Source organism: Malus domestica, chromosome 08, assembly GCF_042453785.1.
Source record: "Malus domestica chromosome 08, GDT2T_hap1".
NCBI lineage: Eukaryota > Viridiplantae > Streptophyta > Magnoliopsida > Rosales > Rosaceae > Malus > Malus domestica.
The window spans coordinates 27,129,762-27,146,242 of NC_091668.1; the positions used below are offsets into that span (position 1 = coordinate 27,129,762).

Sequence of the window (16,481 nt, forward strand, 5' to 3'; positions counted from 1 at the left end):
CAGCAGCAACACGGCAAAGCAGGTGGCTATGAGACAGTCCTTCCAAGCGACAGCAAAAGGCACTACACAACGAAACTCCGCTGCAGTCCTTCGCGCAAACCCTAGGCAGCAGAAGGCACAAATATGCTCACGCCTTGTGCACTCCAAACACCACGCCTCTGAAAGCTTCGTAATTAAAGATCCCTAGCATTACGACAAAGAAATCCATCAGTGAAGGAGACGCCACACCAAAGGAACAAATGCATATATATATATATATATATATATATACACATATATATATATACACATATATGCATGAAGATGACAAGTGATGGGACAAGCAAACATATATATATATATATGCATGCAAAAGACGCCACAAAGGAACAAATGCATATATATATATATATATATATATGCATGAAGATGAAAAGTGACGGCAGAGCAAACAAACAAGTGACGGCAGAGCAAACAAACACACACACACATATATATATATATATATATATATATATATATATATATATGCAGGGACGCCACCAAAAGAAGGCAAATAAAATATATATATGCATGCAGCAGGACAAACAAACAAATAGTATATATATATATGCATGCGGAGGACAAGACCAACGGGCAAATAAAATATATATATGCATGCGGAGGACAAGACCAACGGGCAAATAAAATATATATATGCATGCACGCTTGGCTCCTGTTTCCAACTTCCGTTGTCATCTCGAACTCTCTCTTCGTAACCACCATGCTGAGTCAGCTGCTTCACCACCACAGTCGTCCCTTCTTCCTCTCTCCGACGCGTTTCAGCCCCTGAAATATCGTTAACAGCAGCCAGTGCCCGCATCCAGACATTGTATGAATAAGAATCAGGCATGACATTACAGGCCTTCATTTCTTGTACGATGGCTGGGATCTTATCCGGCTTTCTAGTCTTTGTGTAAAGGGTCATAAGACTGTTATAAGGCATGGAGGTTAAAGGAAGATCAATGAAATAACTTTCTGCAGCAGGAATACCCCGAACTTTAGCAACAAGATCAAGATGTATTGCCTGATCACTGACTGTCTTGTTCATTCCTCTTCTATCCATAGCTTCCGAGAGCTTGAGAGCAGGGTAGTAAAGCTTGCGTTCGCGAAGCTTCTTGAGAGTGTCGCCGACCTCCCATTTGTAAACTCTCTTGCGGCCCTTGAGGACTTCATTGAGCTGCTGCCGAACGCTCACCTCGGAGCCGCCGTCTTTGAACAGCCTCAGGTACAGAGCCTCCTTCAAGTACTTGCTCGACCGCTCCGTCACGCTCTTCGTCCGCCCGAACTGTTGCAGCGCAGGAAAAGATAAAGCTAGACAGGTTGTGAAGCTGAAAGCCTTTTCCAAGTTTGACAATACGTCAGAAGCTTTGGAAGCGGCAACCCTGCTGATCGACAGTAAACCCAGCAAAGGTCTGCGCAAATTTTTTGAAAACACACTGCAGTGGTGAGACGCTGGATGTTTCCCTGAGTACCGTGCCCTTCGTGGATCCCCTTGCGAACGATGGTCCGTCACGGTTGGACAGAGAAGCAGAGGGGCGGATGAGGTGTTGTCATGTGAGAGCTTGGCTCAGGGAGATAGTTGGCAATGGAGACGCGTCTCTTAGGCTGAAGAACCTGTTGCGTTGTTGCTGTTGGAGGTCTGACAACAATGGAGATTCTTCTCGGTAAAGCAGATGATGGTAGGGGGCGGGAAGTTGGAAAGTCTTCGCAGAGGTAGCCTCGTTCTTGGAGGAGCCAAAGGTGGTTTCTTCTCTGCAACAGTTTTCTGGGCTCCTCGTTCCCGGAATGATGATGCTGAAGACTGATGAGAAACAGCTGCAAAGGCTCTAGTCTCCTGTTTCAGTCTGGTCTTCTTTTCCTCAGCCAACTGGTTCTCAAGCTCACTGAGGCCTGCCTGTTTGCGAGCAGAGCCATTCTCTATTCCCGCACCCGGCTGGAAAAGTTCAGCGAACACAGTGTCTCCCCAAGATCTAAGGCACCCGGGCTGATTTAGACAAGCATCAAGGTTTTGCAATCTCCTCCTAGGGAACTTTGCAGCATATGAGTAAGCTTTCATATCGGGGTTACAGCGTGGGATCACAAAAGATGCTCAGGTCGCATTGGATCGTCTTTTCCGGAGGGCCGACATTCACAAAATTGGGCATATATATGTATATATATATATGCATGCAGCTAACGGAACAAACAAGCAAAAAAAAAAAAACATATATATATATATATGTATATACATGCAGGCGAAGGGACAAACAAGCAAATAAAATATGTATATATAGATATATACATGTATCAGCGCAGTGGTAGATAATCACGTTCCACATACGTATACATATGTATGCACGATCTAAGAAAGACCCTCACCTTAAAAAGAGCCTGGACCTATCCCTCCCCGGCCTGTAACTCGAAAGAGAGATCGCTGTGAGCCCAGGTGCGGCGACCAGCAAGGATGACAAAGGCAGTACAGCAACCAGGAAGGGCGTGAGGCAATGCAGCAACCAGGAAGGATGACAAAGGCAGTACAGCAAAGACGATGGTTGTGCAATGGTTTTGCAGTGGCGGTAAAATGCAGCGAGAATGCAGTGGCTGCGCAGTTGGCTGTGAAACTGTTGTGTAGTTGTGGTGTCCAGAGAAACAGGCAAACCTGCGCAAATATGAAGCAGCAAGCTTCTGGGCAAATAGACAGAACTACACTTGATAGGTTAAAATTTTCAAGCCGATGGGAATGGAATAAGGATCAAGTGCTTGTCTAAAAGCCTCACAGGAAGGCTTACTTATACACACCCAAAACAGACCAACGTTACAGTGCACATACCACGAAATGATGATACTTACATGCAGCAATCTTTTGTTAAAGCTGGAGAAGCCTTAAAACGCCCATACTTACCTGCCAGCAAACGGCATATTTGGGGAGAAAACAAAGGACATACAGCTTTAGCTGTATGTTTGAGATGGAATAATTTCCCCCTCTTGATGTTAATATTATTCACATGGAAGGACGGAATGAGGCAGTCCAGCATGTCAAGTCCTGCCCGGTTGGCAAACGCCTGGTTTGCAGTGAATGATGATACTCGCATGCAGCAGCAAAACCTTTTGTTAAAGCTGGAAAAGCTTTAACGCCCATATTTGCCCACCAGCAAGCAGCATATTTGGGGAGAAAACAAAGGACATACAGCTTTAGCTGTATGTTTGAGATGGAATAATTTCTCCCTCTTGATGTTAATATTGTTCACATGGAAGGACGGGATGAGGCAGATGAAGGGCCTCTCATCGACCCCCAACACATGACTTTATCTAGATGAATTCTGCAAAGCGAATGGACGAAGATTTTCCTGCACCATATCAAACGGGTGGCTTTACACCCCAGCAAGACGGAGCTGGAGATGTTGCCCCTGAGAAGTTTGAGATTGAGGTTTCATTTTCCCCTAAGCTTCCTAAACAAGATTGGTGTGGATGGTCTGAAGATCATGGTGTCACACATTTTTCTTTGGTATTCACCCATTGTATCAGTGAAATTTTTTTTACTTGAATCTCCGGATGGGTATCTATGTTTTGTAAAACCTAAGACCAGATTACTGGCATGTGGAAATGTGACGTGAAAATTCTTTATTCAATGAATTGCAAATTATCTGAAAAAAAAAAAAAAAAAAAAAAAAAAAAAAAAAAGAGGTGCATAGACACCAAGAGAAATAAAGCTCATTTATTAATTTTTTTTGATAAATTGCAAATATACATAAATCAAACGAGAGAGAGAGAGCCTTCACAAAGGTTGCGCAGGCGGAGCTTCGGCGGTCGGCGGGGCCACAGAAGGAAGAGGTATCGGAGGTTGATCATTCGGAGCTTCACTGCGTGGTACAGCCCCAGAAGACGAAGGCAAATGTTGTTGGAACAAACCCACAAACCTCCGATGATCAAGTAAAATCTGACCATCAGATTCCTGCATCTGGTCAATTTTCCTTTTCATGTTGGTGGCATAGTTGTGTGCGAGCTTGTGCAACTGTTTATTCTCATGCTTGAGCCCCCTAATCTCCTGTTTGAGACTCATCACTTCAGCCGCCAACGATTCAACTTGACGGGTTCGAGCAAATAGGCGTTGGGCCATGTTGGACACGGAGCCCGCGCACTGCACACTAAGGGCCAGAGACTCCTTAACAGCCAACTCATCAGACCGCTTGGAAAGCAGTCTGCTATCTTTGGGAGTGACAAGGTTCCGGGCCACCACCGCAGCGGTCATATCATTCTTCATCACCGAATCCCCAACGGTAAGAGGACCAGTAAGGGATATGAAGGATGGGCGCCATATGTTGTCTGGAGAAGGCGGGACTGCCTCGTCACCAAGATTCAAGTCAAAACGACGGTCGGAGGGTCCAGACATTTTCAAAGTATTGAAGAAAGAAGAGATCGGACAAATCAAGATCTTAGAAGTGCAAGAAGGGAGTTTTCACAAGCGAAAATTCAAGTGTGCTTTGAAACGAACAGCGTGCCTCTATAAAAAAATCAGCACTCGATGGGATTTCAGAGATCGAAGAGGCGAGCTCAGAATTCGAAGAGGCCATTCAAAAATCGAAGAGGCAAGCTCAGAAATCGGAGAAGCATCTTGCTTTTCCAGACGCGTCGGTACCCGTCACACGCAAACTCAGCTTTGCGAAAATCACGGGCAATTTGTCGAAACACCGATCCCAGATATCGAAGAGGCGCCAGTCTTTTTCAGCCACGTCATCACCCATCACACGCAAACTCAGCTTTGCGAAAATCACGGGCAATTTGTCGAAACACCGATCCCAGATATCGAAGAGGCGCCAGTCTTTTTCAGCCACGTCATCACCCATCACACGCAAACTCAGCTTTGCGGAAATCACGGGTAATTTGTCGGAGCGCCGATCCCAGTTATCCAAGAGGCGCCATCCTTTTTTTCAACCACGTCATCACCCATCACACGCAAACTCAGCTTTGCGGAAATCACGGGTAATTTGTCGAAGCGCCGATCCCAGTTATCGAAGAGGCGCCATCTTTTTTTTCAGTCGCGTCAACACCTGTCACATGCACACTCAGCTTGGCAAAAATCACGGGCAATTTGTCGAAGATTTTCGGTGAAGGAGAAAACACGGGAAGTATACTGTTCAATCATCCAACGGTTGCCGACACGAGTGAAAGAATAGTACATCTACAGGTGTTAAAGAACTTCCTATAACTGTCCATCTTCACCCTCCATAGCAAGGCAGACATACAGAACCTTTCTTCATCTCTGAGGATGCCTTCCCAACGAAGCCTCTTGAGTTACCCAGTGTTCCTTATTCCTTGGGGTACCTCTGCAAGCCAATGACTCCAAAGCAAAAGTATCTCATATCACCAGGGTAGAAAGCAAGAGTATCTCATATCATGCGTTCTCCCTGTCCTTTCCTTTGTCCTTGTTCTTACCTACAAAGACAAGGATAAAGAAAACAATATGCCGGAACTTCCACTCAAACTCGGGTAAGGAACCGACTACTTGGAACCCTTCCCTGATTGCCTACCTAGCACTGCTCTCGAGTACTCGCCTTCCACTGCTGCTGTACTTTCAAAGAAGCTGCCACATCTGCCTGAAGAACAGATAAGGCAAGTGAAAATGATACCTTGCAGCATGTGGAGACAAGGTGCAGAAGGAACAAGCAGAGAAGAATGCGGTCTCCACGATCAACTCAGCAGAAGGAGTCCGAACTGAGGAACTCGAGAGGCTGCCATATCTACCTGAAGAAACAAGCAGAGAAAAATGCAGCATGCACAGTCAACTCAGCAGAAAGAGTCCGAGATGAAGAACTCGATAAGATGTCGCATCTGCCTGAGGACAGTGAACCTGTTTTGACCCTCAAATTCTTGGGTCGACTTACTAGGCGTTGTGGGCTGCACGTGCCGATTCACCACCCTTGAATCGAATCCTTAAAGATCAAGTCACCAACTGGAAGAAGAGTTCATCAAACTCGAAGATCATACCGTTGACCAAACTGCTCAGGTGTGAATTAGAAAGATTGAACAAAGAAACAGGTTGTCACCTTTACCTCGTGCCTGCTTGTCATGTGTTCGAGTCAACCTTCAAGAATCAAGCCTCAACGGCCCTTGAAGAAGCGTCCAGCCAAATTCAAAAATCAAGCCTCGACGGCCCTGGAAGAAATCAAGTCCGATTCAAGATCAAGTGTCTACGACTCTTGAATCAAAACCTAGTTCAAGAATAAGCTGTGGAAAATCAACAAGTGGAGGAATCCAGAAAATCCTCCAACCCAGTTCAAGATCAAAGCTGTGGAAAGTCAACAAAGCGCAACAAAATACGTGCCGATTCACCCACTACCAAAGCCAAAGATCATCTACCACATGAAGCTCCTTATGGTCCAATTTCAACCTTCAAGATCAAGTCTCGACGGCCCTTGAAGAAATTTCAAACAAAAGTTCAAGATCAAGCCTCGACGGCCCTTGAAGAAATCTCCAGTCCAATTCAAGATCAAGCCTCAACGGCCCTTGGATCGACATCTACAGTAAGGGACTTCAAAACGCATCTCCTACACATGACAATCACATGTATACGACGCGCCTTGAAGTGGGGGCATTTGTAGACATCGAAATTTCGGTAAATAAATGTTGACCGATAAATCAAAGTGTCAACGCTCATGTATTACATAAATTTTACACGTAGCGTGTGACTCAACAAAAATTGAAATAAGTTGGAAAAGTCATCAAATAGGACACGTGTCAACACCTGGCAGAAACGACTTATTTCATCTGGAATATTATATTCAAAATTAGGCCTTGGAAAATTCTATAAATACAAGCCCATTTCATTCATTTGAGGGGGGGGGGAATTCATATTACACCTTGAAGCTCTGAAGCTCTGAAACTCCGAAGCTTTCAAGCATCCAGGTTCTCGAAGAATCAAGAAAGCCTTCTTCGTTCTTCGTTCATCGTTCTTCTAAGATCAAGCCCCGACGGCCCTTTGGATCAACAATCATCCACCTTCAAGCCCAAGCCTCAACGGCCCATTGAAGAAAGCATTCATCGTTCATCGTTCATCAACTGTTCATCCTCAAGGATCAAGCCCCAACGGCCCCTTTGGATCGACAACATCAACGAATCCGCTCATCCGCTGTTCATCAAGCCCAAGCCTCGACGGCCCTTGAAGAAAGCGTTCATCGTTCATCGTTCATCAACTGTTCATCCTCAAGATCAAGCCCCAACGGCTCCTTGAAGATCCGCTCAAATCCACCTTCAAAGATCAAGCCCACGGCCCTTTGAAGAAACTTCCAACTGTTCATCCAAGATCAAGCCTTGACGCCCCTTGGATCAACGAAACACCTACCAATCAACACCTTACGGAGATCGAATCAGAGGATAAATTTGAGAGAGATTGTAACCCAAAATCATCAAATACAAATATTTGTTTGTGCACGTTTGTTCTTGTCTCTTTCGTTTCAGGAAATTTTCCGTGTTCACAAAGACATCTCACTTACAAATGAAGAAGAATAACACTAAACCCGTAGTAGAAAAGTGACAATGTGTGACAAGTATTAAACATACTACTCAACAGGTTCTCTAGTATTTGAAGTCATTCATATCCTAATTGAAATCCAGTTCCATTTCCAAAGAAAGATCAGTCTTATTATCTTATTAGTATTGGTTGTTTATACGATTATCTTTTTATTATTGGTTATTGAGCACGTATAAACATACTACTCAACAGGTGCTCCAGCAGTGTACTCCTGAAAACATTATATATAAATCGAACAAAATATTACATATAAGGATCTCAGGTGCATTTATATCTGTCTATGTCTAAATTTGTGAGTGGTATAGGAAGGGGGTGGGTGGGGTCCTCTCAGAAGAATGAGATTCATGGAGACAAATACACTTTCTTTTAAATTCTGGGCATGTGGCTTTCATTATAAAGCAGTTGGCACTGATCGATGTTATTCCCCTACTACGTACATCTTAGTGGAGTATAAACGTAAAGCTTCTTTATGCAAAGATAGGTAGATATATGCCATCTCTCTCTCTCTCTCTCTCTCTCTCTCTCTCTCTCTCTCTTCAGCAGCATTACTATTCTGTACTGGTGCACAAACAATCCCTCCTTTTTTATCATCCATGCTTCTTGTTACTGCTGCACCCAATGATCCCCTCAATCATCACATTTATAAACCGCTTCTCTTCCTCTCCTCCTTCCCTGCCACAATTCCTATCAGTTTTTTAAAACTACCCTTTATTTCCCTCTCTCTAAAACCTTCTCTCTCTCTCTCTCTCTCTCTCTCAATCTTTGATTTTTCAAACATGGCTTCTTATAATCTTACCAGCTTCGTCCTTTCTATCTTGCTTATAATTCACTCGCTTTTTTATCCGTTTCAAGCCGTCATCAGTACAAATACTAACCAGTCTGAGTTTTTTGTGCTCATAATAAAGTCTGTTTCAGCTAACTCAGGAAACTCCCTGTCAGATTGGGATGTCACAGGAGGGAAACCATACTGCAACTTCTCCGGCGTCACCTGCAACAATGATGGGTATGTTCTCGAGCTTGATATCTCCGGTAGGTCTCTGTCCGGCAAGTTTCCTGCAGGAATCTGCTCTTACCTGCCTCAGTTGCGCGTTCTCCGTCTTGGACGTAACAATCTCCAGGGTGACTTTGTGGACAGCATCACCAACTGCTCATTCTTGGAAGAGGTTAACATGGATCATTTGACCCTCAGTCAGACGCTTCCGGATTTTTCACCCTTGAAATCTCTGAGGGTTCTTGACATGTCTTACAATTTGTTCGAAGGCAAGTTCCCCATGTCAGTGTTCAATCTCACCAATCTTGAGGTGCTCAACTTCAACGAAAACGGAGATTTCAACTTGTGGCAACTTCCAGATGACATCCATCGGCTGACAAAGCTCAATTCTATGATCTTGACAACGTGCATGATTCAAGGAAAGATCCCTCCATCAATAGGAAACATGACTTCTCTTGTTGATCTCGAATTGAGTGGCAATTACCTGGTTGGTAAAATTCCTGCGGAGCTTGGTTTGCTCAAGAATTTGAAACAGTTAGAGCTCTACTACAACCTACTTGTTGGAACTATCCCTGAGGAGCTTGGAAATCTCACTGAACTCGAAGACTTAGACATGTCAGTCAATAAGCTGACTGGAAATATTCCAGAATCTATTTGTCGCCTTCCCAAGCTCCAAGTCCTGCAGTTTTACAACAACAGCCTTTCAGGTGAAATACCAAGCGCCATTGCAGACTCGAAAACACTAAGCATGCTGTCGCTGTACGATAACTTCCTGACAGGAGAAGTTCCAAGAAATCTGGGGCACTCATCATCAATGATTGTCCTGGACTTGTCCGAGAACCATCTTTCCGGTCCATTGCCAACGGAGGTTTGCAAGGGAGGTAAGCTGCTCTATTTTCTTATGCTGGACAATAAGTTATCTGGGGAGATACCAGAGAGCTACGCAGAATGCCAGTCTCTTCTTCGCTTTCGACTTAATGGTAATCATCTGGAGGGTTCAATACCTGCAGGACTTCTTAGTCTTCCCCATGTTTCGATCTTTGATTTGAGTTACAACAATTTGAGTGGTCAGATTGCAGATACAATTGGAAGAGCTAGAAACTTGTCAGAATTTTTTATACAAAGCAACAGGATTTCAGGTATTCTACCACCTGCAATCTCTGGAGCAATCAGCCTAGTGAAGATTGACCTCAGTAATAATTTTCTTTCTGGTCCAATTCCTTCTGAAATTGGCAACTTAAAAAAGCTAAATCTACTGATGTTGCAATGCAACAAGCTCAACTCTTCCATTCCGGATTCACTTTCTTCACTGAAATCTCTCAATGTTCTTGATGTCTCCAACAACCTCTTGACTGGAAAAATCCCAGAGAGTCTCAGTGAATTGTTACCAAACTCCATCAACTTCTCAAACAATAAGCTTTCTGGTCCAATTCCGCTCTCATTGATAAAAGGCGGGTTGGTGGAAAGCTTTTCAGGCAACCCACGCCTCTGTGTTAAAGTTTCTTCAGATCAAAATAATTTTCCCATATGTTCACAATCCTTGAACAAAAAGAAGTTGAATTCTTTCTGGGTTGTTATAGTTTCGGTAGTCCTCCTCCTCATTGGAGCTCTGCTGTTCCTAAAGCGCCGATTTGGAAAAGAAAGAGCAGAGGTGGAACATGATGAGACCCTGTCCTCATCATTCTTCTCATATGATGTAAAGAGCTTTCATCGAATAAGCTTCGACCACCGCGAGGTCATTGAAGCCATGGTTGATAAGAACATAGTAGGCCATGGAGGATCAGGGACAGTGTACAAGATTGAGCTGAGCCGCGGGGATGTGATTGCAGTGAAGAGGCTGTGGAGTAGAAAAGCAAAAGATTCGACAGAAGATCAGCCGTTCATCCACAAGGAGTTGAAAACTGAGGTGGAGACGCTGGGAAGTATCAGGCACAAAAACATTGTCAAATTGTACTGCTACTTCTCAAGCTTGGACTGCAACCTGTTGGTTTATGAGTATATGCCCAATGGTAACCTTTGGGATGCCCTTCACAAAGGATGGATCCATCTAGATTGGCCTACTCGTCACCAGATTGCGCTCGGGATTGCACAGGGTTTGGCATACCTCCACCATGATCTGATGCCTCCAATTATTCACAGAGATATCAAGTCTACCAACATCCTGCTTGACGTCAATAACCAAGCCAAGGTTGCAGATTTTGGCATAGCCAAGGTTTTACAAGCAAGTGGAGGAAAAGATTCCACCACCACTGTTATTGCTGGGACTTATGGTTACTTAGCCCCAGGTAATTTCCTGATCAAACTTTCTATAGATTGATTAAACATTTACAGTTAGAGTAAAACTATTATTTACTCTGCACACCCAAGCATAGTCTTGTTGACTAGAGCAGTATGCTCCCTCGTAATTTTTCAATGTAACCCGTACACGGGGTGGTACATCACGTGTTACTATACAAATTGTGGGATATATGTGCTAAAAAGTTAATAACTTAAAAAATAAAATTCTCCACCACTTCTATTAAAACGCGTGGTGTACCTCTTGCATTCCCACCACAATGAAAAATTTCTCCTCGTCGGCACCCAAGTTCAAATCCCCCTCCCCGTATTTTAAATTAAATTAGAATATCACTTGATACAAGAAACCATTATGTGTTACCTTTTGTATCAAATTTGTTTTTATGCTTGCTCTTAGTTGTTGCTTTTTTAGGTTAAACAAGTACTATATGCATGATATCTTGATTTATTTTTACTAAGTTGTGTTTTGACTTAAATTAGTAACTACTCCAAATCATGTTTAACTAAATTTAATTGATTAATTTGTTTTTTTTTGGGACAGAATATGCATATTCATCCAAAGCAACAACCAAGTGTGACGTCTACAGTTTTGGGGTAGTTTTGATGGAGCTGATAACAGGGAAGAGGCCAGTGGAGGCAGAGTTTGGAGACAACAAGAACATCATATACTGGGTTTCAAACAAAGTGGACACCAAGGAAGGAGCCATGGAGGTGCTTGACAAGCGATTATCGGACTCATTCCAGGAGGAGATGATCCAGGTTCTTCGCATTGCCGTTGGATGTACCTATAAGGCGCCTTCGCTGCGTCCAAGCATGAAGGAGGTGGTTCAGCTGCTGATTGAAGCTGACCCTTGCAGATTTGATTCATGCAAGTCATCAACTAAGACCAAAGAAGCACCAAATGTGACAAAGGTCAAGAACCCTTATGAGTTCTAATTTGCATGGAAGAGTTTGTTTGTTGGGTCCCACAGTCCTAGGTCAAGTAGTGTTATATAGCATATATATATATATATATATATATATGATATCAGATAACCATATAGGTAAAGTTCCTCTCAAACTGATCGGGGGACAGGTCATAAAGGTATAACTAATTACTCTCTTTTTCATGAAGGTGGCTTGTAGATTCCATATCTCAATCTCTTTGTCTATTTTTCTACTTTGTAATTTTGTTTTTGTAACGATTTGAGGAATTCAGTCACTATAGCTGCTTTTTTACAGTAACCCTAGCTCATCAGCATCCATATCTCAGAGGGACCAACTAATCAAATCTTCCCTAGCTTTTGTGAATTTTGTTTTTTCCTCTTTATCTTTTGTGCTCTTTTGTATTGGAGTGGGGAATAAAAAGGCACATATATGTCAGTGAGGAGTGGAGGGTTGTGAATTGTGGGAGAGCCTTCTTTATGCATCCAAAAAGTGAGTTCCTTATTCTGATTTTATAGATAAGGAAGCATATATGATTCTTGTGAGGAGGGGCCACTTGAGTTAGCAACCCCTTGGGCATGACTGACAGTTGAGCTTGTAAGACAATATTTTAAACTAGTCTAATTGTCAGGGAGAGACATTTGAACTTAAGAGTAACGAACGAACACACTGTCATAATCAGTCTGTCATAATCAACTGACATAACTCGTATCGGTAATATTATCTCCATTTATAAGTTAAGAATAGATGAGAAGGAAGTAAATCTTTGTATTCTTTTGTGTTGTTTCTATTTTTTCTAAATGAACTCGATTGATTTATGTTGGAGTGAGGTGTGCGCGCATGGAAAAGCACCAAGCTTGCTTCACCATAGATAGTGAGGCATGAACTTTCCACTCACAAGGTGGAAACAGTCTTTAATGATTAAAGGCATTCCAAATGTGACATATCTTTATTTCTCTCAAATTCATTTCATCTAAATATTTTATCACTAACTAGTTTCATGAGGCTCTATAACTAGCTAGACCATGCTATAGACAACATCATGTTCAACCTAAAATTGATCATTTTTCAATTTTCATTTTCCTCGAGACCAAGGGTGGACTTATGTACAAGCATTTATTTACGAAAATATAATTTAGTGTGTTGTGGTTAATTTATACCTTACTAGAGAAGAATGACCCATCAATCTAACACTCACAAAAATTTTATAATTAATTTTTACCTTAATAAAGAAAGATGAACCCAACAATCTAATGGCTTCAAAAATCTTCTGTCATGTACGAATTCGTACCGTATAAGAAAAATCCTAAAGCATATCTTAATTATATGGTAAAAGAATAATCTCTTAAGTAGTGAGTCATGTCACACGTAAACATTGTGATAGAAAAGCAGTCGCCCATTTGGTGCAAATAAGAGTCAATGGGAAAAACAAGTTGCAAGATAAGCATACATACATACATATATATACGATTCATGAACTACACGTGCGTGTGTTTGCAACCGTGTGAGAACACACACTTGCATTGCAAGTTTGTCTGCGTCTAACTTTGTGAGTGAGTGTTGTGCGGGGGTCCTCTTAGCAGAATGAGATTCATGGGGACAAATATTTTTTTTCTTTTGGCATGGTGGAGACTCCATGAGATCAAAAGCAACAAGCTTTCGACAGATTAAAGGAAATAATGGTTCTTCAAACAAAAAGTACAAGGTATCAAGATAAATACATAGTTGGAGATGAACTTGCATGACACAGATATATTACTACGGTATTGTTTTTATGTAAATAATATAAGGATATGTTGAGAAAAATTAACATATGTTGTATTATTGACACGAGACGTTACTGTGACAGTGTACCTATATCATAAATTTTAAGAGGCAAATATATGATATATGCTCCACAAGAAGTACAAGAGGCAAATCACAAAGCAGGCCACTAAATTCTAAGTTGATTCGGTCATTTCTACAAACACCTTTGCAATCATTCTCATGAGCTACCATCATTGACTTCCTTCAAAATTCCAAATTTCTTTTATATTCTTACACGAAATATAACGGACATAATCATGACTTTTAACTGCATATAGTCCTAGAAAACGAGAGATATTTGGCCAAAAACAAGGTCGAAATTATTAAGTGTCATAATACAAGTTGTTGGGTATTTTAAAACAAATTCATACCACTTGTATTGTGACACTTAGTTTATCAGACTGTGTTATCAACACAGTGAAAAAATTAAGAAAACAAAGTTGTCAATGTCTGTTTTGAAATTTTACCTGATTGTACGGCATATGATTTGATTATTTGAAGCCATTCCACTGCCTGAAATGACAAAATAGTTCCGGTTACCAGGGCTACCCACTCGTAACCCGACATTTAATACCATATAATATGATTATAAGTAAATGAAAATCACGGTGGCCCGAAAAGATAAACAAATGAACTACAACCGCATCAGTTGGGATTTAAAAGTTACGTTCCGAGTTTGCATCCTTAGGATTATTGGACAAAAGAAGTATTGAAAGTAAGAAATTAGTGATGTTTGGCTAACAATGACATGCACAAACATATAGAAACAATACACAATCATAACAATGATTACTATGTCCACAAATGAAGCGCTGATGAGGCCAAGCAATGGTGGTTTAAATTTAACTGGGTTGAAAATCATACCGCATGGGAATTATGCCTTTGGGACTCTGAATCTGTGAGAACTAGATTGTGGCAAGAAATAGTAAAGCAATTAAAAAACTCGACACTTCCAAGCATTTTTTTTTCTTTCTTTTTTTCTGATAAATGTTACGATTGTGTTTTGTGCTATAAGCCTTGTAAAAGAGAGTTGCGCCCATATTTTAGGGTTAAAATGTTGATGCCCTTGCCCTTAGGTTATGTCGTGGCAATGTCTGCCAAGTGCACACTAAAGCATATGTGCAAAAAAAAAAAGGATCCCACCCTAATATAATCAAAGTTGACTTGGATAGTTTGGTTTGGATTTGGCCATTGGAGCAGTGGCCTATGTATTTGGTAGCAAACTCCATACGACAATATCTACCCAGTATTGAAGATATATCAACAACATCCACTGAATATGAAAACTTTTGTCGACATCAACAACAATTATCTCCATCTACTTCACCATCTCAATTCTCCACTGCCACCATCATTGAAGACATCGCAACCATTACTAAAACAATGGCCACCACGATTCAGGCAACACGATCAACCACCACCATATTGCAAATCTCCATCGTCTCCACCAATCAGTGCTACACCACCACCACCATCATCGACAACATCACACCACATCTTAGATCTGACAACTTTGTATTTTTTTCCCCATCCCATTTTAATATTAATTGTTATTGTGTAACTTAGCTGAACTTCCCTTTCTCCAATGTAAAAATATCAATGTACTCAAACAAAAAAGATTAGGGACCAATTTGGTACAAATAAATTTTTTTTTTTTTAACCAAAGTGAAATCACCAAATGCATATAAGGGATCAATTTTGCAACTCTAAAGCGAATCATTTTGCAATTAACTCTATAAGTTAAAAGCCAGTGTATGGAATTGGGTCCATAATGTGGACTTAAAGCCTAGCTTAGCATAGCATTGGGCCTTTTTAAAGTGATCATAGACCGGCGGCTAACAGAATGATGTCAAACTAATTATTTACGAGATTCATACTTCTTACTTTCAAATAAATAAGAATATCATTGTATCGTAATATTAAGTGGCAATAAATTCGGTTTTCCTATTTGTATGAGTTTGAAAAAGGCATCAAACTTAATACGTCAAAACGTGCAACACAAAACACACATATTAAAACTCAATTGTTCAAATAATAATTTTCGTTTTTTGCTCAAAAAAGAAAAAAAAATCGTTAAGAACAATGACCCATTATGAAAATTCTACATTTCGAGAGAAAATATCCTGCAAAAATATAAGCACGGGAATTGGAGCGAAATATTATTACAACATTGTAACTTTGTAAGTCTCAATCACAATTTAATAAAGTCAAACAGAAGTAATGAACATAATTAAATAAGCGATGAGAAGAAAAAGTGTGTTTTTATCATTCTCTTTGTCAAAAAATCGTCACAATGCATGCGGAACAAATAACGTCAACTCGACCAAAATCACAATTAAGGTTTATACCTAATACAAATTAGGGGGCAACTCTTCCTTAGAGCAACACAAACACACTTGTAAAATTGAAAAAAAAAATTGGTTGGTGTTAATGTGAATTAACTCTCAATGCATTCAAGTTATGCAATGATGTTCATCTCTTTTTTTTTCCCGTTCATTATTGTTTTTACCTAATAAGAAATGGCAAAGCAAACAAAACAAAAGGGATCGGAAATGAATGGGGTGGCTGATCACTCTCTTTGTCGGGTTGTATGTCTTAATATATAGCTAATTCCATTTACTCCACCCGTTGGAGTTTCTAAAAATGGGATGTCTCTCTTTGGTGAATGCATTCTTTGGGGTCACCGTGGTTTGATTTGGAGTCAAAAGTATATTACTGTCTCATATTATACAGGAGCACATGAGGTGGAGAGTCTATCATCAATGTGGTGGAATACCTCCTATATTAAAAAAAACCACAATTTTCAAATAAACTTACGAAGAATGAGTTCATTGTCATGTGTTATTTTTTACCAATAATGCATTGGACGGAGATATTGCAATGGTGGTGAACGTGTTCTTGAACGTTTGAGAACGACAAACTTGATCAAATTTATAT

General features: G+C 41.0%; 1 protein-coding gene across 1 annotated transcript; it reads left to right on the top strand.

Moving 5' to 3' along the window:
* The first annotated feature begins 7,870 nt into the window (after positions 1-7,870).
* LOC103441754 (receptor protein-tyrosine kinase CEPR1) lies at positions 7,871-12,038 on the top strand. The gene is made up of 2 exons (XM_008380452.4): positions 7,871-10,804; positions 11,356-12,038. The coding sequence occupies exons 1-2, from the start codon at positions 8,122-8,124 to the stop codon at positions 11,748-11,750; spliced, it is 3,078 nt and encodes a 1,025-aa protein (XP_008378674.3). The 5' UTR covers positions 7,871-8,121; the 3' UTR covers positions 11,751-12,038.
* The last annotated feature ends 4,443 nt before the right edge of the window (positions 12,039-16,481 follow it).

Excerpts from the sequence above, each read along its gene's own strand:
- LOC103441754 (XM_008380452.4), top strand. The coding sequence starts at position 8,122 with ATGCTTCTTGTTACTGCTGCACCCAATGATCCCCTCAATCATCACATT. Across the intron at positions 10,805-11,355 it reads TTATGGTTACTTAGCCCCAG|AATATGCATATTCATCCAAA; the intron begins GTAATTTCCTGA and ends TTTTTGGGACAG.